General features: G+C 42.6%; 1 protein-coding gene across 2 annotated transcripts in view; it reads right to left on the bottom strand.

Annotated features, from left to right (window-relative positions):
• Positions 1-24,732, bottom strand: part of FAM3C (FAM3 metabolism regulating signaling molecule C) — a 58,403-nt gene extending 33,671 nt beyond the window's left edge. Inside the window, exons 1-3 of one of the 2 annotated variants that reach the window (XM_079786114.1) lie at positions 24,537-24,732; positions 7,282-7,336; positions 1,616-1,720 (exon numbers count right to left, since the gene is read on the bottom strand). In XM_079786114.1, coding sequence (XP_079642240.1) covers positions 1,616-1,720; positions 7,282-7,294 — 118 coding nt within the window. In that variant the 5' untranslated portion in view covers positions 7,295-7,336; positions 24,537-24,732. Of the gene's footprint in view, positions 1-1,615; positions 1,721-7,281; positions 7,337-24,109; positions 24,129-24,536 lie in introns of those variants that run through there. The other variant, XM_079786115.1, reaches the window with a different exon arrangement.
• Positions 24,733-25,164: the final 432 nt, after the last annotated feature.

Genomic DNA, 25,164 nt, shown 5'->3' with positions numbered 1-25,164 from the left:
TCCCACTGACTTGAAATTCACTGAGTCTTTGTCCAAGGCCTCTAGACCAGTGGAAGTCTCTCCATTACTTAGAAAAAGAAAAAAAAAAATGTTCAACTTGCTTCAACTACCATCCCATAATCTTCTTCCTTAACCATGGCCTTTGTTAGCAGAATCAGCTAGCCACGTTGTTCCCACGGCACACTGGACAAGTCCTCAAAGCCCTCAGTGTCTTTCTGCCCCTCATTCCTCTGAAACCAGCTGCACTCTCCCAGGCACCAGCTGGGCCTCCGCAGGAACAGAAATACCGCATGCAGAAGGAGTAAGTCAAGCCTCCCTATACTTTGCAATAACTCCTCGATGCTGGACCCAGGAAACTTCATGTTAAGATGGGAGCTGAAAACAGATGTTCTGAAGAAGAACCAGTACATTAAGAGAAATGACTGAAAGGGAAGAGTCCATAACTTGCTAAGATAAAAACTTGTGAAAAGATGACCTGACGGAGTCTAACTACAATTTAGCTATTTGACAGGTCATTAATGCGGAAGAGAACTTAAGGAGGCGGAAGCAAGTGAACTGCTATTACCTGGGAGCATAAAGGGCAGAATTCAGTGCAATACGAGGAAGTACATTTAAGCAGTCATTGTAAGAAAGGCACCTAAGAATGTTTATACAGAAATTGATGACTACATGTCCGAATTATCTAAAGCTGATACTCGGAATGTGGTCCATGAGTGGGAATCTCAGCATCACCTGAGAGCCTGTTAGAAATGCAGACTCCAAGGCCCCATTCCAGACAATTAATCAGAATCTGCATTTACCAAGACTCCCTGGAGATTCATCTGACAGTAAAGTCTGAGAAGCACTGGCTTAAGGGAGTCTGGCAACCAGATATAAGAGGAAGTGAAGTGGTTCTTGTGGTTTCCCTCCCAATATTAATTTATGGAAAACAATTCGCTCTTCCAGAGATCTGAAAGTTGTTCCATCCACTTCCTGCCTACTAGGCCAAAATACTGTTCATTGGTTTCATAGCCTCACCTTTCAAGTGTAGTTTTTAATACCTTAAACAGCAGCCACAGCTATGCAAACATTTCAAATGTTAATTTCTTTTATTAATGTAAACGTTAAAAACTGAGTTAAGGGAGCTTACAATGGTATGTTTACAATAGAGCATTAAACAAATTGGTGAAAAGAAAAATGTTGCAGGAGAAAAATAAGGGTAGAAAAGCAAACTGGATTTCTATGGCTGGTATTTAAAATGCATAATCATGACTCCTAACCACTTTTTAATTAAGGGCTAGGTTTGATTCCAAATTTTCTATCAGCCAGCTCAAACAGCGTGATATCTTCCACAATGCACATTTATAATGCATTGATTAATGACCCTAAGCATGTATAAAAGACACTCCATTAAAGATACTCAAAATGTTGAATAGAAGATTTATGCTTTATACTGAACTGATTTTAAGACTTTCTATTGTTGTTTTTTTAAAACATTCAAATGAATCGCACTTATTGGCATTATTACATTTTCTTTTCCAGACAGACTACACAGCGCGACTCAATGTTGATAAGTGGTAAAGAGACATTCATATCAAAAACAAGATTTAAAACAGGGGGGAAAAATGGAACTTACCAAACAGATTTCCTAAACTTGCATCCATTTTTATTTCAAATACTTGAGAAATAACATAAAACGTCAGTAAAAATACTGCCACAGCTACCACCAGCTTTGCAGCACCTACAGAAAGAGCAGAAACCAGCTTATGAGCCCACAGAACTTTTATTATGTAACATTTCAATGAAAAGTGTAAGTTCATAAAAAAAGTTTTAAGGCTAATACATTTTTACTTTTTACCTACTGAGCTTAATTTTACTTGAGTTACAACAAAAACTGTACCAACCATCCATCAAAATAAAGGATTTTCCTGATCAAAGAATTACCAGACTGACCAGTCATCTAGACAAAGAACTGCTTGAGTCACCTGCCTAATTCTACATTAAAAAAAAAAAAAATTCCATTTCATGCACTGGGCCTCTAGTATTGATATAAAAGAGGAAGTCAGGATCATCAGTTATCTCATTCTCCTTAAGGAAACAAAGGTCCAGAGATGAGGCAACTGCCCAAGATTACAGACCATTTAGTGGCAGCACAAGGTCCAGAAACCAGGGGTCCTGACAGGGCCCAGTGCTTTGTACAGTACTCTGTCACCAAATTGCTATGTTCTCCCGAAAAACTAAAAAAAGACCTGCCATCAACTGGTGGCCAACTAACTACACGAAGTATCATGGCTAATGGAAGCCTGCCACCAAGTTCGCTGGACGACCCCTTCCTAATTCTTTTCAAACATAATGGGGAACAGTACTATACAGGGATGACACCAAAGCCCTGGACCTTCTGGAGCTACTGATATAACAGCACTCGATGTCCACCCAGCAAGGAGCTCTCGAGAGAAATGTCCTATCACCAGCCAACCTGTCTCCTGGAGACACATGAGTGTTCCTGGGATGGGGAACCAAAAAGTGTTTCTCCTCAGACTGGATACTTAGTTTGAGACAGGCCTCTTCCACTCCTGGGTAACTTCAGCTGGCACCTATCACATATGATTCACAATGTGGTTCCAGAGTGAGCTCTATGAAGACAGACCCTTAGTCTTTTATAACTTCCTATTTTTAACCATTTCTGAGTGCCTTAAAAATACTTAGCACTGCTATTAACTAATTAACTGCTTAATATGAACTATCATTTGTCCTTTTTCTCAGAAGCTAAGTAAATCTAGGAAAGAGAAAGTGCAAGATAGGAAAGGAAATGGAAAGTGATGGGAAAGAAACATCTTCCTCTCACCCTTAGGATTTCAGAGCCATCTCATTAGGTTATTCAGGAACAATCTAAGTATTTGTCTGTCTAATCTCGATTACCCTATCTACATATATAAAAGGCTAATATGAAAAGTGTCCCCTCGGGAGTTCGACCGCTCACTATGACGTGTGCTGACCACCAGGGGGCGGCACAGAACATGGGGGGTGACCAGCAGCAGGGCAAGGGAAGGAGGAAGCGGGGAGGCAGGGAGGCAGGGAACCTGATCAACCCTGATCACCGGCCAGCCCTAGGGACCCTACCAGTGCACGAATTTCATGCACTGGGCCTCTAGTATTGATATAAAAGAGGAAGTCAGGATCACCAGTTATCTCATTCTCCTTAAGGAAACAAAGGTCCAGAGATGAGGCAACTGCCCAAGATTACAGACCATTTAGTGGCAGCACAAGGTCCAGAAACCAGGGGTCCTTACAGGGCCCAGTGCTTTGTACAGTACTCTGTCACCAAATTGCTATGTTCTCCCAAAAAACCACTAACACTCAACTCACTGGGAAAGAAAGAGTAAACTAGCACTATACTCCTTCGAATTTCATAAACCTACAGATACGCGAACTCCATCCTTAAGAGGAGGGAAGGAAATGAACTGGGATGCTTGGAAAGGCGAATGACTCTGAGAGGCAGCAGTTTCTCAGAGCTCCTCATTGCTACTGAGAAACACTCCGTATACGGAAATGCAGTGGCAATGACAAAACAAAGCCTAACCACTACACCAATCAACCTCCACCCCTCCGTTTCTTATCGTCTCCCTTCCAAAAACTGTGCTTCCCGTCTTTAAGAGTGACTACAAGTTGCCTACATTTCTGGAGCATAAGACAGTAAAATTCCACAAGGCTTTGAACCCTTCCCCCGGCAGGATGCAGCTGAGTGCCTGGCACATAGTAATACTCTCAGCAAGTGTTTACTAAATAGATGAATGGAAACAGGTGGCATATTCCTTCCCGATCATTTAAGACCTCTATCACATGATGGGTTAACATCTCATTTCCTAGCAAGCACGGGCAGGTGCAACTATAGATCACCTTTCCCTGTCCCTTAAAGCAGACAGATAAAACCTTCGTTGCTCAAGACTGTAATGTTAAAATATCAAGTTTACAATACATGGAAGTTCTAGAATGAATTCAATACTAAACTAAACCGGAGCCTACACTAAGCAAGCTATATATATATACACAAATCTACATACCACAAACACAGATGCACAGATATACACCATTTACTGACTGCCTACTATAGAGCTAAATGCTTTATAAGCATAATCTCATTTGCACACATTTTTAAGATAGTATTTTCCATTTACAAATAAGAGGGACAAGGCTAAGAATTTTGACCACTTGCCTAAGTTCACATAACTCATCAGTAGTAGAACTCAGTCTTAAACCATGACATATTCACTTATACTGGACCATCAGAGGATCTAGGAGGACACAAAAGCTCTAAGGGAGAAAGAAGCTCGAGGTGGAGAAACCAACGGTAATAGAACAAGCAGGTGGTCCCTGAGGAGCAGGCAGGTGAAGGCCAGCAGAGCCTCCGTAATGGCAGAGTTCTGGGATGTCTGTTACGGAGCGCTCCCAGAGCTGATCACCCTGCAGTTCTGAACTTGGACGGGCCTACCCATGCCACACCACAGTTCTCATTCATAACTTCCCATGAGAATCCCTCTTCCTTCTAGCCATTAGCTGCACTAATCAAACAACACAGCGAGTGTGTCCCTATTTTTTCACAAATCAAAAAGCATAGACTTTAGATACTGATGCCTCACTGTATGAATAATGACTGTAAGCATATTTCAAATCAACCAGAATGGTTTTTAAAATTAGAAGGATTGATTAGTTGGAAATCAATAAACTAACAGCTACTCTTCCTTATTCACTCACTGAAAGCAAGGCCTTGAAGAACTGCATTAAAAACAGAGCCAAACATAAAATAAACATCACTCAGTGAATAATTACTCATCAATTAGCCTTGGTAATAATGGTCAGAATCAGAGAAATGGACTAGATCAGTGGTCGGCAAACTCATTAGTCAACAGAGCCAAATATCAACAGTACAACGATTGAAATTTCTTTTGAGAGCCAATTTTTTTAAACTTAAACTTCTTCTAACGCCACTTCTTCAAAATAGACTCGCCCAGGCCGTGGTATTTTGTGGAAGAGCCACACTCAAGGGGCCAAAGAGCCGTGTGTGGCTCGCGAGCCGCAGTTTGCCAACCACAGGCCTAGATGACAACTTTCATTTGAACTAGAATGAATGTAGAATTATGTGAGCAAGGGAAATTTGCTTTATTTCAAATAACCATGCCTAGTTAAATAATATACTTTTAGAAAATCATCTGGAAAGATGTAATCGCAATCCTACTGTACTCAAAGGTCATATTTTTGCTAAAAAGAAAAAAAAAGACGTTATAACTTTTTAAAACCACAAACAAGCACTTGGTTTCTGGAAAGATTTTTCTTTAATAGTTGTACAGTTACTCAAAAGGAATATTTTTTGTAAGTTCATGACCAAGAGATCTAGATTTTCAAATTTCTACAAAAGCATTAGTGAACACCCCTCAGTAATCTTTGCTTAATAATCATGATGTTTAATCACCTGTACTTGATTCTACATAATTATGGCTAAAGCAAGACTTGTTTGCCCACCCACCTTGATTTTAGGTTCTTCTAAGAGATGCTCCCTTAGGAAAATATTTTGTTTGCTGGCAAGAAGATGATAATTAAAAGAATGACTATCTTGATTTTGAGAATTACAAGTTATCGCCTATGTTGGACACACACTCAGAAATTTCCATGTAAAGTGTCCACTTCCTCCAGGGCCTTGGCTGTGCTGGAGGCTGGGTGGGTGCAGAAGGATCACATTTCTTTTCTTTTCTTTCTTTCTTTTTATTTCTTAAAATATATTTTATTGATTTTTCAGAGGAAGGGAAATGGATAGTTAGAAACATCAATGAGAAACATCGATCAGCTGCCTCTTGCACGCCCCCTACTGGGGATTGAGCCCACAACCAAGGTAGTATATGTCCATGCCAGAATCTAACCCAGGACCCTTCAGTCCGTGGGCTGACCCTCTATCCACTGAGCCAAACCGGTTAGAGCAGATCACACCGATTTTCACTATAGGTAGGAAGAGGAGGGTCATCAGCCCCTCCAGTTATTTATGCATTTGTCTTTTTATAATGTTTAAGGATAACTACCTTAACACTATGAACATCAAGTGGTGTTTTCAATTTCCTCAATATGCTGCCTAAGATGTGCCTATGGATCATCTAGGCAGACTGAACTTGAACTAGCAAACAGAGTGGGGCAAAAGTAGGTTTACAGTTGTGAGTACACGAAACACTATTCTTGGGTTATTTATTAATGATGGTATTGTTTTCCATACGAACAACCATAAACTACTTTTGCCCCACCCTGTACATAAGTCACACGTAAAACACATTTTATTGAATCCTTTACATAGTTTTAATTTATTCATACGCATTAAAAATTTTTAAGCTTTTAAACTGTATTGGTCATTTTCCTAAACAAGCTAGAACTTAGCAAAAAAAACAGAAATCAGCCCCCCAAGGTTGTCAGATTGTTCTTTATATGGACATTATCTATGTATTATTTAGTAAATAAGCTTAACATATAAGAATATGAACATTAAAGCCATAATTCAAAATATTTAGCATAAATAATTTCAATGAAAGTGCTCCCAATCACTTATGTAACAGCCATTAATGTCCAAATTGTGATTTGCCATCTACATAAGAAAGTAAAGAGGCTAGCCCTGGCCAATGTGGCTCAGTGGCTGAGCATCGACCAGGAGGTCATAGTTCTATTCGGTTCGATTCCCAATCAGGAAATATGCCCAGGTTGCAGGCTCCATCCCTAGTGGGGGGTTGGGGAGATGCAGGAAGCAGCCAATCAATGATTCTCTCTCATCATTGATGCTTCTAGCTTCTATCTCTCTCTCTCTCCCTCTCCCTGCCTCTCTGAAATCAATGAAAAAAAAATTTATATATATATATATAAAAGTAAAGAGGCTACACTGGCTGGCATGGCTCAGTGGTTAGAACTTTGGCCCATGAACCGAAGGGTCTCAGGTTTGATTCTCGTGCAGGTTCAATCCCCTACCTGACTCCAAGTGATTGCAGGAGGCAACCAACCGATTAGACCCTCTCACATCGACGTTTTTCACTCTCTCTCTTTCCCCCTTCCTCCCTCCCTCCCACTTTCTCTAAAAATCAATGGAAAAATACCCTTGAGTGAGGATTAACAACAACAAAAAAATATAAAGAGGCTAATTGATTATTTACTTTGTTGTATTTCAGCTTTGCATTCAATATAGAAAAAGATTATTTATCTCCTCCTTTCATCATTACTAAACAAACAGGTTACACAACAAGCAAAATTATTTCTACTGAGTTGACATAGCTATCTTACCTGCTACCCTCATGTTTGGTTTTTCAGTCTTTGGCACTTTTCCTTAAATAAGCTCCTAAAATCAAAAGAAAAGGCAAACAGCATTAGATCTAGAAGGAACATTCCTCCTCAGACTGAGTCCGGAGTGTATTTATTAAACTAAGCATCATGACATTTCTAAGGTTCTACCAACATTGGCATCTAATGGGAAACTTGTCACTGGGTCTGTCTCCTTCGGCCGGACCACACAGCCACTGTGAGAGAGGCATGTCTTCCTTCCACTGTGGTGTGCCCAGCCCCCCTGAACGAACACGAGGGAAAACTGCCATCAAGTTTGTGAAGAGAAGATAATGCCTTACTCCTCTCAGTGATTCTGCATCCATGAGGAGCTTTGGATATTTAGCTCCAAACTTTCAGTTTGAAGGTCCACAGAGGTTAAGATGCTTTTCCAGTGATAGAACAAATTAATTGGAGAATGGGACTAGGAGTTGGGTCTGCTGCCTCCCACTCCAGGGCTCACTCCACTATGTAATGCCACTTACAACAAAGGCTTCTTCATGTTTTCAATTTAAGTTTGTAAAAGAACACATTCAGAAGTAGAGAATTACAATTTTAAATATTCCAGCAATTATTATTAATAGTGTGTGTTATCCATCAATGAAGAAATTACCCTTTGGTATTATCTTAATAACAAGAAAGAGATACTGGGGGGAAAAAAATGTGTGTATGTACATTTTCCTCCTAAGAAAAAACTCAAGATAGAAAAAAAATTTTTAAGCAAATGGAAAAGCAAGTAAATGAGTTTGACAGGAAATTTTAAAAAAGCAAATGGAAAAAAACAAATGACTGAGATTAACAGGAAATGCATGCCCAAGTTTAGCTGGGCAGCTACTGCAGCCTACTCAGTCTATTGTACAGGAAAGGAATTCAAAAGAAAATTTTGATTAATGAATCACATTAATAAAAAACACATCGTTATTATTGCTTCTCAGCCTTTTGGCTAAGGTCAAGTGTAAAAATACATCTTTATTTTAGACTATATTTTTCATACTGATGTTTTGATGATGAAGTCTGACCTAATAATACATAGATTCTGCTTCAAATAAAAATAATGCCCGACCCCTGAAGGACAGCGAAAGGAAGTGAGGCACCAGTTTCTTTGTTCACCCAGGAGCACAGGGGTGAACATCCAAGGGGTCAATGCCACTATGCGAACTCTTTCTCCTGCCCTATCTACCCTGTTTTAAGAAAACATCAACCCTTGAACTAATGCTGAATTGAGCATTATTGATTTATTTTCCTTTGTCAGTTATCTGAACACCTTCCACTTAAATTTAAGTGGAATCTAATGATCAAATTAAACTGACAAAATAGATCCAGGGACATGGAAGCATGCAACAGACTGACAGATCTCAGAGGCAAGGGCAGGAGGGAGAGATTAACCAAAGTACTTATATGCGTGTGTGTGTGTGTGTGTGTGTGTGTGTGTAACCCATGAACACAGATATAGTGTGGGGAAGGCCTGGGGTCAATGAGGAAAAAATGGGACATCTATAATACTTTCAACAATAAAGATAAATATTTTAAAAAGTCAATGTTCTATATCTATTTAAACTACTTAGCCACAGGCTTGGATAATACCAAAAGGAAAGAAGAGATTCTGAAATATCCACAAATCATCCCATAAAAGCAGAAAACAAACAAACAGAAAAACCCTTGGCTTTTCACATGAAAAGCCCAAGTGGTTACAAATCCTCTTTTGACTTCTAGGAAAAATGGATACTGTGTTCACATGCCTTTCCTCCCAGCTAATGCTCCAAAGTAACTTCACTCTATCTGAGCGTGGCCTACGAAGATTTCTTTGAAAGTGTGATAAGCAGTTGGGCAAATACACTTCCTGTTCTTCTTACTGTTTGCACTACCTGCTAGGGGGCCACCCCTGTATAATTAAAGTCACTGCCTCATCCACCTGCTATCTCTTTGCACTGCCTAGCAGGCCTGCTTCCAAACTGATCACTAGTAAGACTGCAATTATAAGCAACTACAACTGTCTTGCTGAATTCATGTTTTCCATTAAATTTATCAAAGAACACCTGGTAAAATCTCAAAATTAAAGTCTTATCAAATGTCAGTCATAACACATTTTTAATTAGTTAGCTTAAGAAGCAAATTGGGCCCGGCCAGTGTGGTTCAGTGGTTGAGAGTCGACCTATGAACCAGGTCACAGTTCGATTCCCGGTGTACATGCCTGGGGCGTGGGACAATCCCTAGTATGGGGAGTGCAAGAAGCAGCCAATCAATGATTCACTCTCATCACTGATGTTTCTATCTCTCTCTCCCTCTCTGAATCAATAAAAATATTTTTTTTAAAAAAGAAGCTAATTCATTATGTAAGAGTGTAAATCAGCATAATGAAAGATTATTGAACATATCTAAGAGCAAATCAAGGGAGCACCTGTTTACAATGTGTTAATTCAAACTTGTTCCTAACTTGTCTTCTTAAGAGGACATTTAAAAAACAAGAAAAATCATGCCCAGGCCGGGTAGGTCAGTTGGTTAGATCATTGTTCCCATCCACCAAGGTTGCAGGTTTGATACCCTATCAAGGCACATACAAGAAGCAGCCAATGAATGCGTAATTAAGTGGAACAACAAATCAGTTTTTCTCTCTCTCTCTAAAATAAATAATTTAAATAAATAAATAATAAAAAGTAAGTAAATACAAGGAAATTCATTACACATAATTATCTTGGGGGGAGAGGGGGCGGGCAGCAAAAACTTAATGGGATCTTGTATAAACCTGAAGCTGAACCTCCAACCACCAGGTAGGAATTAAGTCCAGAGAAAATGAACACCAGGTTAAGAAGCCTCTGCTAGAAACTCACATCTCTTTAATCCAGAAGCTACAGGTAAATAATTTATAATTTTTGTGTATGCTCATTAAAAGGTAGAGATATAGAAATTAGATCCATTTACCACAACTAGAATATTGATGGCATGGAACAGTATTTTTAGGGTAGATTACAGCAAAAACACAAACAGCAACACTGACAGTACATTTGTGAAATACATACAGGCCAGAACAACAAGTTTTTGAGTGTTTTAGACAAATGACTGCGCCAAATCCTGTTGCTAACATGTAAAGTGCACAGTCACCTGAGAGCCCACTGAAAGGAAGGTCACCGTGACCCCTGGGCAGTGAGGCACTGTGCTGGATAAACACTCACTGAGCACGTGGCCTAGCCCTAGCCTGAAGAGAGACTAAATTAGGGTCTCAAAATGACATACTGGATTGCTTTCAATGTCTTATAATTTAAACACTTCCTTTAGCCCAATTATCTACTTTTGTCTAATTTAGGGAAGTTTTGTGAAAATCGGGCCTGAAAAAGCAGGTATCGTCCTAAAATCAATCAAATTCAGGAAAAACAGACAAATACCCAGGTCAAGAGATACTTTCATTCTTTCCTTGAGAAATGGACTCCTGCTACAGAATGTGAGTTACAAGAACACCATTCTACATAAACAAAATAAGCCATAAAAATAATCATTTACCAGGAGGGGAAGGCCTTGGCAGTTAACATAAACCAGGTAATATAATGCGGACAACAGAGTGATTCACACACATTCTTCTTTTATGTAATCTTCCCAATAGCTCTCTAGTGTAGTGGATATTAGGATGTCATTATAAATGAAGTCAAGGGATTTGTCTAAGGTTGTATGAAGGGCAAGAAGCTAATACTACAAACCAATCCACTTCCCTTTCACCCAGCAGCTCACTGAGATAGTCTAATATAAGAGCTTGTTGACAAAATTCCATGCCAATCAATCTTGCTTTTGCAAACTGCTCCGGGAACTGCTAATCTCTGCTGCCAGCAACCACTTCAGAGATCTGACAAAATGACTAAGCATTGTGTATTAGGACCTTCCTCAAAGACAGGAAGAACAGAAGAAAGTGAAGCACACAAACACATCCACTGATGTATTTCATTTTTTTGCTGTTGTTAATCCTCACCTGAGGATATTTTTCCATTGATTTTTTAGAGAGTGGAAGAAGGGAAGGGGAGAGGGAGGGAAGGGGAGAGTGAAACATAGATGTGAGAGACACATCACTGATTGCCTCCCTCACATGCCAGGACCAGGACCAGAGATGCAAATTAAAACTACAGCCTGGCCAGAGTGGCTCAGGGTTGAGTGTCAACCTATGAACCAGGAAATAATGGTTCGATTTCCCATCAGGGCACATGCCTGGGTTGCAGGCTCGATCCTACTACTAATAGGGGGCATGCAGGAGGCAGCCAATCAATGATTCTCTCTCATCACTGATGTTTCTCTCTCTCTCCCTCCCTTCCTCTCTGAAATCAATAAAAATATTTTTTAAATTAAAAATACAATGAAGTATCACCTCACACCTGCCAGAATGGCTACCATCAATAAATCAGCAAACAGCAAGTGCTGGTGAGGATGTGGAGAAAAGGGAATCCTAGAAAACTGCTGGTGGGAATGCAGCCTGGTGCAGCCACTGTGGAGAACAGTATGGAGTGCCCTCAAAAAACTAAAAATAGAACTGTCATTTGATCCAGCGATCCCACTTCAGGGAATATATCCTAAGAGTCCTGAAACACCAATCGGAAAGAATCTATGCACCCCTATGTTCACAGCAGAGCTATTTACAACAGCTAAGATGGAAACAGCCCAAGTCCCCATCAGTAGGTGAGTGTATAAAAACGCTGTGGTACATTTACACTATGGAATACTATGCAGCTGTAAAAAAAAAAAAGAAGAATCTCTTATCCTTGGAGACAGCATGGATGTACATGAAGATTATGCTAAGTGAAATAAGCCAGTCAGAGAAAGACAAATATCCCATTATCTCACTCATATGTGGAATCTAATGAACAACATAAACTGACAGACAAAATAGATCCAGAGACATGGAAGCATGGATCAGACTGACATATTTCTGAGAGAAGGGAGGTGAGAGGTAAGAAAAGATTAACCAAAGAACTTATATGTATAGCCCATGGACCCAGACATTAGTTAGGTGAAGGCCTGGGGTTGGGTGGGAGTTGGACAGATAGGGGTTAATGTGGGGAGAATGGATGACATCTGTAATACCATCAACAATATCCCGGGTCCGGGTGAGGCCGTGGGCCCCTGGATCCGGGTGAGGCCACGCGACCCTGGGTCTGGGAGAGGCCACGCGCCCCTGGGTCCGGGTGAGGCCACGTGCCCCTGGGTCCGGGGGAAGCTAGATCCCGGGTCCGGGCGAGGCCGTGTGCCCCTGGATTCGGGTGAGGCTGGGTCCCAGGCCCGGGAGAGGCCACGCGCCCCTGGGTCCGGGTGAGGCCATGCGCCCCTGGGTCCAGGTGAAGCTGAATCCTGGGTCTGGGCGAGGCCATGGGCCCCTGGATCCGGGTGAAGCCATGCCCCTGGGTCCGGGCGAGACCAAACCAGAGGGAATCGGACCTGCATTACCACCATTTGTCCACCATCCAGAGCTGAGGGGTCAGTGCCGACATGTACTCATAAGGAACTGGTGGACATTGATATTGGGTCTCAAAAGAACTGTTGGTCCAGAAAGAAACTCACTACAGACTGATTCATTTGCCTGTCAGCATAACTATTATTGCTCGTCTCACATTCAGTTCTTATAAGTATATCTCTAGTGACACATGATTTCGCTCATCTAGGGGAAATGATGAACAACATAGACTGATGAACAAGAACAGAACCAGAAACAAGGAGGCATCGATCGGACTATCGGGCCTCAGAGGGAGGATAGGGGAGGGTGGGGGGAGGGGGGAGAGATCAACCAAAGGTCTTGTGTGCATGCATATGAGCCTAACCAATGGTTAAGTTCAACAGGGGGGTGGGGCATCCGTGGGGAGGGGTGTGGGATGGGAATGGGGGGATGAGGACAAATATGTGACACCTTAATCAATAAAGAAATTAAAAAAAAAAATACCATCAACAATAAAGATAAATTTTTAAAAAGCATATACTCCATGAGGAACAATATAATGAATCCTCTTCAAAAAAAGAAGGAAAAACAATCTTCCCTTCCCAACATGAAGCTGGCCATCTACAGCAAAGATGGGAATACATCTAGGTTCTGGAACATTTTCCAAAACCATCACAGGGGATATTGTTTTTAAAAGGCTAAAAATTAATCTTACCGTATCTCATTTCATTAACTGTAAAATTAAGTTGGAGAGGAGAAACTGACACTGTTTTCTTTATGTAGGTTTTGATTATTTTTGTGATGGGCTTAAAAATGAGGGAGAGGTGTAACTGTATCTGTTTAAAATTCCAAATATTTATCTTGTAAAAAGCCTTTTCTTAAATTAAAAAGAAATGTTATCACTCTTGATGCAGAGTGCTGTTCAGTATCCTGTCTTCCCCAGATACTACCATACAAACAGCCTGCCAGACTGGGTAAATTTTGAAATTACAGAATGAAGAGGGATGAGAAGACTGCATTCATTTGAATGAATCTCAACATTTAACTCAGTACAATATCTGAGCTGGTTTCAATATTATATGTCAATTGAATAAAATTTGGTGTTCTTAACACTAAATGCTTAACAGAAAAAATCCAATTACTAACTTGAGAAAGTATCTGAATACTATTAGGAGATATACTAAATCCTACAAAAGGGATTTTTTTTTAAATCTACCATTTTAACACAAATGTGTCATAAATCTTTGAAAAGTATATATGGCCTGATAATAATTAAAGGGAAAAATTTTAAATGACTACCTATAGAAAAATACACCAACTTTTTAAATGACCAAACTAACCTTACATTTTGACTAGAAGGAAAAAGAGGCAAAAAACACAGTGGTTTGGGTTTTTTGTTTGTTTTTCTTAAATTTGGGAAGGGGAAAAAGAAATCTGTGTGAATTCTATAATGCCAAGGATAACCAACTTTAAAAAAAAAATCACTGAGGAAAATACAAATGTATCTACTCCTTCTGCAAAGACAACGTCACAGAGTAAATGTTAATGTTCTATTGAAAGCCTTGTATAGAGAGGGATATGGGTGAGCTATGCCTGGATTTTTCAGTCATCTGAACTGTTATCATACACTAGAGGCCCAGTGCATGATTGAATCATGCACGTGTAGGGTCCCCTACACGCTTTCCTTTCGATCACGGGGGAGCTGGGTGCCTGTCCGCTGGTGCACCAGGCCTTTCGGAAGCCTCCGGCACGGCGAAGGCTTCTGAAAGGCCTGGTGCCTGAGCGGACAGGCACCCAGCTCCCCCGCTTTTGATGGTCCACGGTGGGACGTGAGCTCGCTGCCCCAGAGGCCCCTTCTGTTCCACAGCACAGCCATGGCGCAGACGCTGAGCTCGCACCGCCGCTGGCGAAGCGAGCTCAGCGTCCCGCTGGCCCAATCAGCTACCCCAGCCACCCAGAGTCCCGCCCCATGCGCCTCCTGCTGGCCCAATTGTGGGCGTAGCTGAGTGATGGTAATTTACATATTACCATTTTATTAGGTAGGATTAGCCTTTCCTTATTTTCTTAATAGCATCATATTGAAATTATATTTTTAAAAAGATTAAGGTCTAAATGTGGCTAAGGAACAGAAATAGGATTAAAAGTATACAATGGAAAATCACAAATGAGCCAAGACTTGGTTTTAACCCCACTTCCTGCCCAAACCCCCATACATCCATAATGTTAACCAATGAATAATATGAAACCTACTGGGATTGTACTGGGTGGGTTTTAGCTTTTTTCCAGTCTACCATAAACTGCTGTGTGTGTTACTTGCCATTGAGTGGCTGACTCCTGGCCACCCTATGAAGGAGTGATGCCCACAGTGTCCTGTCCCAACACCCTGCTCATCTCCTGTAGACTCATGGGCTTCTTTTACGTCTCAGTCGGTCACTCTCCTACTCGGCCTTCCTCTTTCCTGCTGCCTTCTGTTTTTCCCAGCATTCGTGTCTTTTCCAAATACCCCTGCCTTCCCAGAGGCAGGACAGCTTCCCTTTTGTCACTTTTGCCCCCAGGGTTGGTTCAGGCTTAATTCACTCCAGGACCCCCTTGTCTTTCTGGTGCCCCTGGGTATCCATAGAGCTCTCCTCCAACATCATCTTTCAATTGAATACTTTGTTTTTTCCCATCAGCCTTTGACTGTCCAACTTTCAAATCCACATATAGTCATTGAGAAAAGAGGGTGTGGGTAATCCTAGCTATGCCTTTTTTTTTTTTTTTTTTTGAGGCGGGGGAGCAGGGAGGCTGGGGAAGAGGGGGCTCTCCTGGCAGTGAATGGAGAAGTAAGACTTTAGAAAGCCTCCATCTGATCTACAGCAGCTAGATAAAACACCATCCTTTTAAGACTAAGAAATGATCCAATGTAACTACAATTCCAACTTGTACCTCCAGTAAAAAACCGGTTGGCGAAGGTGCCCTGCTAAACCATGCAATGCCCTGCTTAGGCCAACGCTGCCCCGCTGTCTCGGTGGAGAGAGAGGTAACTGTTACACAAATACTTTCACAGCCACAAGCTCTTCTAAAAGAAAGGGGTGAGTTGAGACAGATGCTGGGCAGAGAAATCACCAGGTCCTGGGGCAGGCAGCCTGCGCCCGCAGCAGCAGCCAGGGGAGAGGACAATCTGCAGTGGGGGAGCTGAGGGGGCTCTCTGATGGGAACAGTGTGGGGAAGAAAGCTGTAAGGCATCTGAAGGAACTTACATTGGCTCAGATACAGGGTGTGAGAGGCGGGAAGGCAGAGCTAGTGCTGGGATGGGGGCAGAGTCCCTAAGGAAGTGTTTGCTCTTTAGGATTGGGTGTGGGCAACAGTAAGGGAAGATCACGTGTGAGCAAGAAACAGAGGCGCCCGGGGGTCTGCGGCGCCTGGCGGTGGGATGTAGGACTATTCCCTCTGGATAATCCAGAAAGAGCCCCCTGGGAGTTCACTCAGTGTCAACACACATCAGGAATGAGCGTCTTCCCTTGCTTCTGCCCTGCAGTCAGTTATTAACTTATCCACCTCTCATCCCAGCCTGCTGTCACTCAATTTAGGACACCTCAGCATTTAGTTCTTGTCAAAGTCAAACCCACCAGACCGGTCACACACACTACATTCTGGGAGCGAAAGTATCTCAGCCTGGGTCATCTCAACATGAGGATTTCCGTAGTACTGCTCCTTCAACATGCCTCAGGCTCAAGAGACCTAAAGTTCTTACTTCTTCACAAGTGAGATATCAGATTTCTGAAATATTTCCGTTGATCAACAAGCACTTAGTTCCAATGATTAAGAACTAAATGGGCACATGCTCTGCTACCCTCCCAAGTCTAATATATAGCTAAGCAACTTTTTCCTGACAAAGATAATTTATTTTCCAAGATGATGCCGAGGAAGGAAGCACCAGGAGCAGGTGGGTTTGTGCTTCACTGCAGTTTCATTAGTGTAGACAGATTTGTTCTCACCCACAGATATTCTCTCCTTCAATACCCAACATGCCCCAAACGGTGGCCAGAGCTCAGGTTCACGCTGACAAATATCTGGTGCTTAACCCTGATTATTTTCACTATATCCTAAACCAGTGGTCGGCAAACTCATTGGTTAACAGAGCCAAATATCAACAGTACAACGATTGAAATTTCTTTTGAGAGCCACATTTTTTAAACTTAAACTTCTTCTAATGCCACTTCTTCAAAATAGACTCGCCCAGGCCGTGGTATTTTGTGGAAGAGCCACACTCAAGGGGCCAAAGAGCCGCATGTGGCTCGCGAGCCGCAGTTTGCCAACCACGGTCCTAACCTATTCATGAGAGGGACAGTCGGTGGCTGGTATATATGCTTATAAACAGCTCGCTGCCCTTAATGAGGATTAGGAGGGGTGATAAAGATAATTAAATGGTCAAGCCATACCCAATGTCAAAGTGACATTAAGTATTTCAGGGGACTGTAATTACAAATGGAAATCACTAAAGTACGAACAAGCTAGAAATAATGTTCTTGAACTGAGCCATCAACCATCAACTGAAAATAATATGGGCCAAACTGGAGTGCATGATAGCCTAGAATATAGCTAAACTGTATTTTAAAACAGTCATCAGTACAATCATCATGACAAATAAATGTCAAGTAAGGACACCTTATATTAAAGTTTATTATAAACAAATATTTTACATAGTAAAAGGTCTGAAGAAATGTTGCATTATAATTACTTTATTTCATAGTTTCTATGCTTCCTAATAACCTTTTATCATAACAAAGAGGGGCCTGTGGCTCACTCTATTTTGCTGATTCTAAAGTGCACACTACTTCCCTCATGTAACATGTCTTAAATCAGGATTAGGCTCACCACATTTTTTTTTCTTAGTAGCATATAAAATAATGGTGTACCTTACAAACACCTTAGATTCAACGAAACATGGTATCTGGATTTTTGAAGCCCTAACTTCAATGTCACCCACAGCATGGACCCCAGAATTACCTGTGGCCTTTTTAAAATGCAAATTCCTCAGCCCAGAATCCCTAGGAGTAAGGATTAAAACTCTAAGCCAAAAAAGCCCAAAGGTAAAATTCATATGACACGAATTTTCCTTCTCTCCTTTACAAGGAATGGCGATCAGCCCGACTGTGGATCCGGTCCTCCGTGGGGGTGAGGAGGGCGGCGGCAGTAAATAACGCTGGAGAACGTGCTGAAGAACAGAGCAGGGGAAACTCCTGTCTGCAATGGCTACAACAGCGTTAGATAAGCATTACCCAGATGTTTGCCTGCAGTTTTTCTTCATCGACCAAAGCAGAATTTTGCTTAAAAAGTCATAATCCAGTTGAAGAAATGAAACAGTGATAGATTTCTGTAATCGAGAGCACAGACATCCCCAAACAGAAAACAAGACAAAATGACATTTAGTTTTGCCTGCTCCTTCAGAGTTCTACAACTGTTGACTAAACAACTGTAATATGAAAAGGTAAAGGGGGCCAAATATATGGTGATGGAAGATGATCTGACTTTGAGTGGTGGTCACACAATGCAATATACAGATCATGCCTCATAGAAATGTACACTTGAAACCTTTATGATCTTAACCAATGTCACCCCATAAATTTAATAAAAATAAACATTAGTAATCTAAACTAATTTAATCTTACACTATGCCATCCATCTAAGAGGAGGAAGCGTGATAAAAGGATAGAAATAAAGACAGTATTGACAACACTAACAAAAATAAAACTAAATACATTTTAACTGTTAGTTTAACGTAAGTTGGGTAAAGAAGTATCCAGTTAATAAACTGCTGCAAAAAGGGATGAGAGAGAGAGAAATTTACATACATTATAACTATCTTCATCCCATGCAGCTATTTTACATTCTATCAGATAAGAAGTTACAGGTTCCTATTGTGACTGGATGTTTAAGAACTCCCCTACATATGCACCGCACTTTACTGCCTTTATAATCTGCAGAACTGCCAGGGAAACATTCTGTCAGTCAGACCTCCCATGTGAACAAATATAGGAGCAGAGTGAGTCTGACACCGTTGTTACTTATAAATAGCAGGAAAGGAGCAAGGGAAAGGCCAAATATTATGGGCATTCATTTGTGCAGCTTTGCCAGGAAGCTGCAAAGCCACCCGTCTGTTCCCCACAGATCCCTGAGGGAAGGGACTGGACCAGTAAAGACGGGGTGACATAGGGAAGGTACTTGTCTGTCAGTCACACCTGGGGACAGGTCATTGGCCAGAGCAAGCATGGCCACTGCAGGGCTGGAAGATTCGAGACACTTAAACTCCTAAACAAAGGAATTTGCTCTCCTGCCTCCTGGTTCTCATTCCTGGCTTTCAGCACTTATGCCCCTGCATTTCGCCCGCATGTCCCACAGCCATGTGGATGCCACACACAATGGACTAATGGACTACAACTAGCCTAATGCTAAAGCGAACCCAGCTGCACCGTGGAAAGGAAACTTTGGCCGCTGGCTTTGCTTCTAGCTCTGCTGTCCCAGCTGCACACCCTCCAGGCCTGGATGAAGGGAAATGGGCCTTTGGAAACCCAATGATGTAATTCCACACAAAGAAAGCTTTCTACCACATGTCATCCTCCCACGGGGGCCTCTGGAAATGCTTACTACAGCGGCACCCCAAGAACCCACGCCCACTAGCAAAGGAGAAAGGCCACACATGCATTTCTCTGATAACAGTTCCATCTGCCCAAGGGTCCTGGATAGCTCATCAGTTCTAAAAAAACAAACAAAAAAATCCAAACAATGCAAGTTAGCAGCCATTTGCAAAAAAAAGAAAAAGTGTAAGAAGCTTCTAGTGTAAAATTTTCTGAAGCCATTTAATAATTCATTTTTACTAATCACAGTTCCTCCAAAACACATTTAAAGATCACTTACTGCATATGATGGCAACAGGAAGTAAAATACACCTGATACCACGATACCACCTTTATGAACCTTGTAGAATTTAGGATGAAAATCCAGGAATTAACTCTTTGCTGGAGATGTCCGTCTAACTTTTTCTCACTAGCACACAAAAACTCACCAGGTTTTATCGATGGATGAATGACTGAACAAAATGCAGTATGTACCCATTGTGGAATATTATTCAGTGACAGGAAGGAAGGAAGTCCTAATATATGCCACCACATGGATGAACACATAAAATATTATAGTAAATGAAATAAGCCAGATGCAAATGACCCCATATTTTATGATTCCATTTACATGAAATATCCAGAACAGGTAAACCCATAGACAGAAGGCAGGGGTTGCCAAGGGTTGGAGGAAGAAGGGAGTGGCGCATACTGCTTAATGGACATGAGGTTTCCTTTTGGGGTGAAGAAGGTATTTTAGAACTAAACAGAAGTAATGACCGCACAACTCTGTGAATGTACTAAATGCCACTGAAGTGTACACTTTAAAATGGCGAATTTTGTTATAGGAATTGAATTTTAAAAGGAACTTAAAAAAGAAAAAACTCACCAGAGTAAAAGTAAAAGTAGAATAATTATAAACAGCAGATGAAAAGGTTAGATTAGAAATAAGGAAAATGTAATGTAAGAACAATTTCAAGCAAGAACACTGTGGAAACTCAGAGGTACTGGAACACTTAATTTCCTCTTCTGAAATATCAGCGGACTATATTTTAGGAGCTGAATAAAAATCATTAAACCTTTTAAAGTTTCAAGATCTTGGGAATCATGTCCAATCTCTCCAATCAGATTAAGAGAACAAGGCAATGCATGATATTAAATAAATTGGTCAATGCCATTCACAAAGTAACGAAATGCAGGACTACAGTTTAAAATCCAGATTATCTGATCCCAAAGACAGAAACCTTTGGGACTTAGTTCATGATAAATTTTTGCTGTGGTACTAAGCTCTGAGCTAGATGGGTTTTTGTGAGACTTAAGACCAAAATATTTTGCTTCTTGGGTCTTGCCCCTTTCAACTTTAGGAAATGGTATAAAATAGGAAAAAAAGAGACTGACTTACTGCCTCAGAGAAAGTAGCTTTGTGATGGACCATGCTGTCTTATTCATAGCCTCCAGGATACCTGTAATAATTACTGGCGCATAGTAGGAACCCTCACATTTTTAAATGAACACAAATTTTTTAAAATACTGAGACGCACCATTTAAGACCTAAAATATGTGGTAAAAATAGAAGACTCTTAGGATCGTCAACAGTGAACACTACTTTTTTTTGCCACTTAACAGTCTCTTAGCTCTTTGACCCTCCCTCCAATTGCCTTTTCCTTTTTAATGTAGCTTCATTAATTATGAAAAGATTAACTAGTTGGCAATGCTTAAGGTAGCAATCCATATTAAAATTCTATACTAAAACATCCATTAACTTTATTTTGAAAGTCGCTTTAACCCAGTGGTGCTAATTCTTCATTTAACTTCCTTTTAAACAGAAGCCCCGACGTTGGGGATTTTTGGGGGAACCTGGTGTGTGTCCTTTTTTAAAAAGTTTACATGGAGACAGATGGTTACTAGAATTAGTGGGGTGATCACACTGTTAGTTATAAAAATGTCAAGTCATTATATTGTACATCTAAAACTAATATAGCCAATATAAGATTGTATACTTAAAAAAATCAAAAGTCCCATTTGTAAGTGGTCCTGAAGGTCCTCGGGTTGAGAATCACTGCATTGAACTTTTTTACTTTTAAACATTTATTGACTTTTAGAGAAAAGGAAATGGGGGGGAAGGGAGAGAGAGAAAGAGAAACATCGATTTGTTGTTCCACCTATGTATGTATGCATTCATTGGTTCTTTTTTTTTTTTTTTTAATCCTCACCCGAGGATATTTTTCCATTGATTTTTAGAGAGTATGGAAGAGAGATGGAAAGAGAGAGAGAAATATCGATGTGAGAGAAACACATCTATTGGTTGCCTCTGGCACTGAACCCGACCAGGGAGGAGCCTGCAACCAAGGTATGTGCCCTTGACCAGAATTGAACCCGGGAGGGACCCTTCGGTGCCCAGGCTGACGCTCTATCTACTGAGCTAAATTGGCTAGAGCCATTGGCTGATTTTTGTATGTATCCTGACCAGAAATATCTAACCCGTAACCATGGCCTATCTGGACGACGCTCTAACCAACTGAGCAACGCAGCCAGGGCTGAACTTTTTTTATTTCTTACTATCAATAAATGCTACTTTTTAATGTAAGATAAGAAAGCATTACACAAAATTTGTGAAACAACGCTTCTAACACCTGTATAAAACTGGAAGGGATGATGACTTAAGAGACTGGGCAGCCTTTAAAAGAGGTTCAGCGAATGGTATGCCCAAAGCCGGACACTGACTCTGCTAATTTCGTGTTGAATGGCATGTTATTAACTTTTTATTTTCTAAGTTAAATGGAGATCGCTTGGTACTCTCCAATACCCGTGTGAATAATCATGTGCCATTTAATGATGGGGGCATGTTCTGGGAAATGCGTCATTAGACAATTTCGTCCCTGGGTGAACATCATAGAGTGCACTTACACCAAACTAGATGGTCCAGCCTACTACACACCTGGGCTCTGTGGTATGACCTATTGCCCTAGGCCCGTGGTCGGCAAACTGTGGCTCGCGAGCCACATGCGGCTCTTTGGCCCCTTGAGTGTGGCTCTTCCACAAAATACCATGGCCTGGGCGAGTCTATTTTGAAGAAGTGGCGTTAGAAGAAGTTTAAAAAATTTGGCTCTCAAAAGAAAATTCAATCGTTGTACTGTTGATATTTGGCTCTGTTGACTAATGAATTTGCCGACCACTGCCCTAGGCTACAAGCTATAGTACAAAACAGCAAATCCAGCACAAGAGAAAATGATGCAATCAAGAGAGGCAGTGAACATGAGACGTATAGGTTGCTGCAGGTGTAGTATGGCATACTGCTGTACAGCAAACTTTTTAATAAGTTAAAAGACTACACTCTAAAATGATAAAAAGTATAGAATAGTAAACACATAGACCAGTCACATAATTGTTTCTTATAATTAGCAAGTATGATTTACTGAATATACATACAGTTGACCCTTGACCAAGTGGTTTGAACTGAGGGTCCTCTTCTATGCAGATTTTTTTTTTTTTTTTCAAGAAATACAGTCAGCCCTTCACATCTGGGTCTTCAACTCACTGTGGACGGAAACAGTGTATCTGATCCACAGTTGGGACCCTGCAGTTGGGAACCTGCGGTTGGGAGACCACAGCTGTCAATCTGCAGTGGGTGGAATCTAGATGGGAAAGCTGACTGCATAAACACCTGGATTTCCCGCTGTGCAGGATGGAATCGAGCCCTCCAGGTCCAGCTGTTCAAGGGTCAACTGTACCTGCTTTTATGCCACAGTCAGCACAGGTCTGCTTACACCAGCGCCACCTCAGACAGGTGAGTAATGCCTTGTACTACGTCACTAGGTGATAGGAATTTGTGTTTTGTTAGTCCTCACCTGAGGATATTTTTCCCATTGATTTTTTTTTTTTTTTTAGAGAGTGGAAGGGAGGGTTGGAGGGGCAAGAGGGAAAAAAATATATGGATGAAACAGATGCATGGCTTGGTTGCCTCCCGCTCCCACCCCAAGGAGAGTGGTGGAGATGGAACCTCTGCATCGAACCTGCAACCCAGGTATGTGCCCTTGACCCCAATCCAACCGGCCACACTTTGGTGCAGGCCAACCATCAGTTCCATGCACCAGCCCTCGCTCTAACCACTGAACACACCGGCCAGGACAGGACATTTTTCAGCTCCATCATACTCTTCTGAGACATAGGTCCGTAGTTGACTGAATCGAATGACTGTAACAGTCATGTTTCCCAAAACTTGGAAAACAGTCAGGATATCACGAATCCCTAAGGTGGTCAAGGGTCCAAGGGGTACAGTAAGGGGTACAGTACGGGATCCCCTGTTAGCATCAACCCCCGGGGAGTTCATATTTTCTTTGTAAAATTGGGAATGAGAGATAAAAGGGCCTAGTCTTTGGGTTCTAAGAAACAAGTGTGCCTATGAAACAAACTTGGCACAATACCTAGTAAGCAATCTAATAGTATCTAGTATCACTGTATCCTTATGTGTGTGTTTTTTTTATTAAATAAAAAGAAACAAAGAAAAGGTTCTGTCGCTTAGACGGTGGTTGTGCATTATACAAAAGTAAGTAAATCAAAGGCAGATGAAACCACACACACACACACACACACACACACACACACACACACACACACAGCAGGATAGCTCAATACCAACGTCAATCCATCCCTGATGTCCTTTAGACCTGGGCTCACACCCGGTAGGAACGGTGAGGCTAGGTAACAAGTGGGGTAAAAGGAGAAGGAGGAGCAGCACATTCATCAACGACACCCAACCCCAATGGGCTGGGCAGTTCAAAAATAAAAGAACCTCTCGCTGAAGAGACACTAAAACTTCACAAGTGAGCTACACGGGCCTCCACAGAGCGCCATGGACAGCAACTCCATCTGCCTCTGGACACTCAGCCCACCGCTCCGACCCCGGGCCGAGCCTCCGCAGCCCCCCTGCTCCCCGCGCCCGGTCCCCCGCGTCCAGGGCGCGCCCAGGGGGCAGCCCAGCGCCCAGCGCATCGCCCCCCGGGCCAGGTGCGGCGCCGCCCCCTCCGCGGGACCGGGCGGGGAGACCGCGCGGGGCAGCAGCCGGGCCGGCGCCCGGTCCCGCCCTGGCCCTCCCCGCCGCGATCGCCCGGCCGGCAGCCGCGGGGTGAGGGAGGACGCAGGAGAAGCTGGGCGCTCCCCGACCCTCCCGCCATGCTCCCCTCCCCGGGCCGCGGTCCCATCGCCTCGCCGAGTCTCACCGGCCTCCCGCCCGCCTCTCCGCCGAGCGCGCCGCCTTCCGGCCTCCCCGCGGTCAGTCCTGCCCGGGGCCGCCGGGAGCAGCCACCGCCGCCTCCCGCGCGCTCCTCCGCTTCCTCCCGAGCGCCTCCGGCCGCCACGCACCCCGCCAGTGGCCGGGAGGAAGCCAGCTCGCCGCCGGGCCTCCTCCCCCGCTTCCCCGCCGCCGCCAATGGGTCCCCGCCGCCGGGAGCCGCGCCCGCCCCCTGGCGGTGGAGGACCGAGCGGCGCGGCGGCCGGAGGGAGGGGCCGCGCGGAGGGAGGGTCTGCGGAGGGTCCGGGGCCCGCGGCCACGTGGGAGCCTCGGCGGCGCCCGGGGCCCCGCCCCCAGCGGGGGGGGTGGGGGTGGGGGGGTAGGGAAAAGGGCGGGATGTGTCCCGTTCCCTTGACCCCTTAAAGGCTAGGTCACCTGCCCTGAAAATACCACCTGGCCGCAGAACTAGAACTCAGGTGACCTTAAATATTTCACCCAGGGAGAAAGTTAGTGTGTGTTTTGCACGTTATTTTGTTTAACTTATTTAACAAAGTAACAGAACTGTTTTTCTCCTCGACACACATTCTTTCCACATAACTAGGGAATCTATCCAAACC

The sequence above is a fragment of the Cnephaeus nilssonii genome, assembly GCF_951640355.1.
Source record: "Cnephaeus nilssonii genome assembly, chromosome: 12".
NCBI lineage: Eukaryota > Metazoa > Chordata > Mammalia > Chiroptera > Vespertilionidae > Cnephaeus > Cnephaeus nilssonii.
Note: the sequence above shows the minus strand (reverse complement) of the source record. Positions and strands in the feature narration are given on the sequence as shown.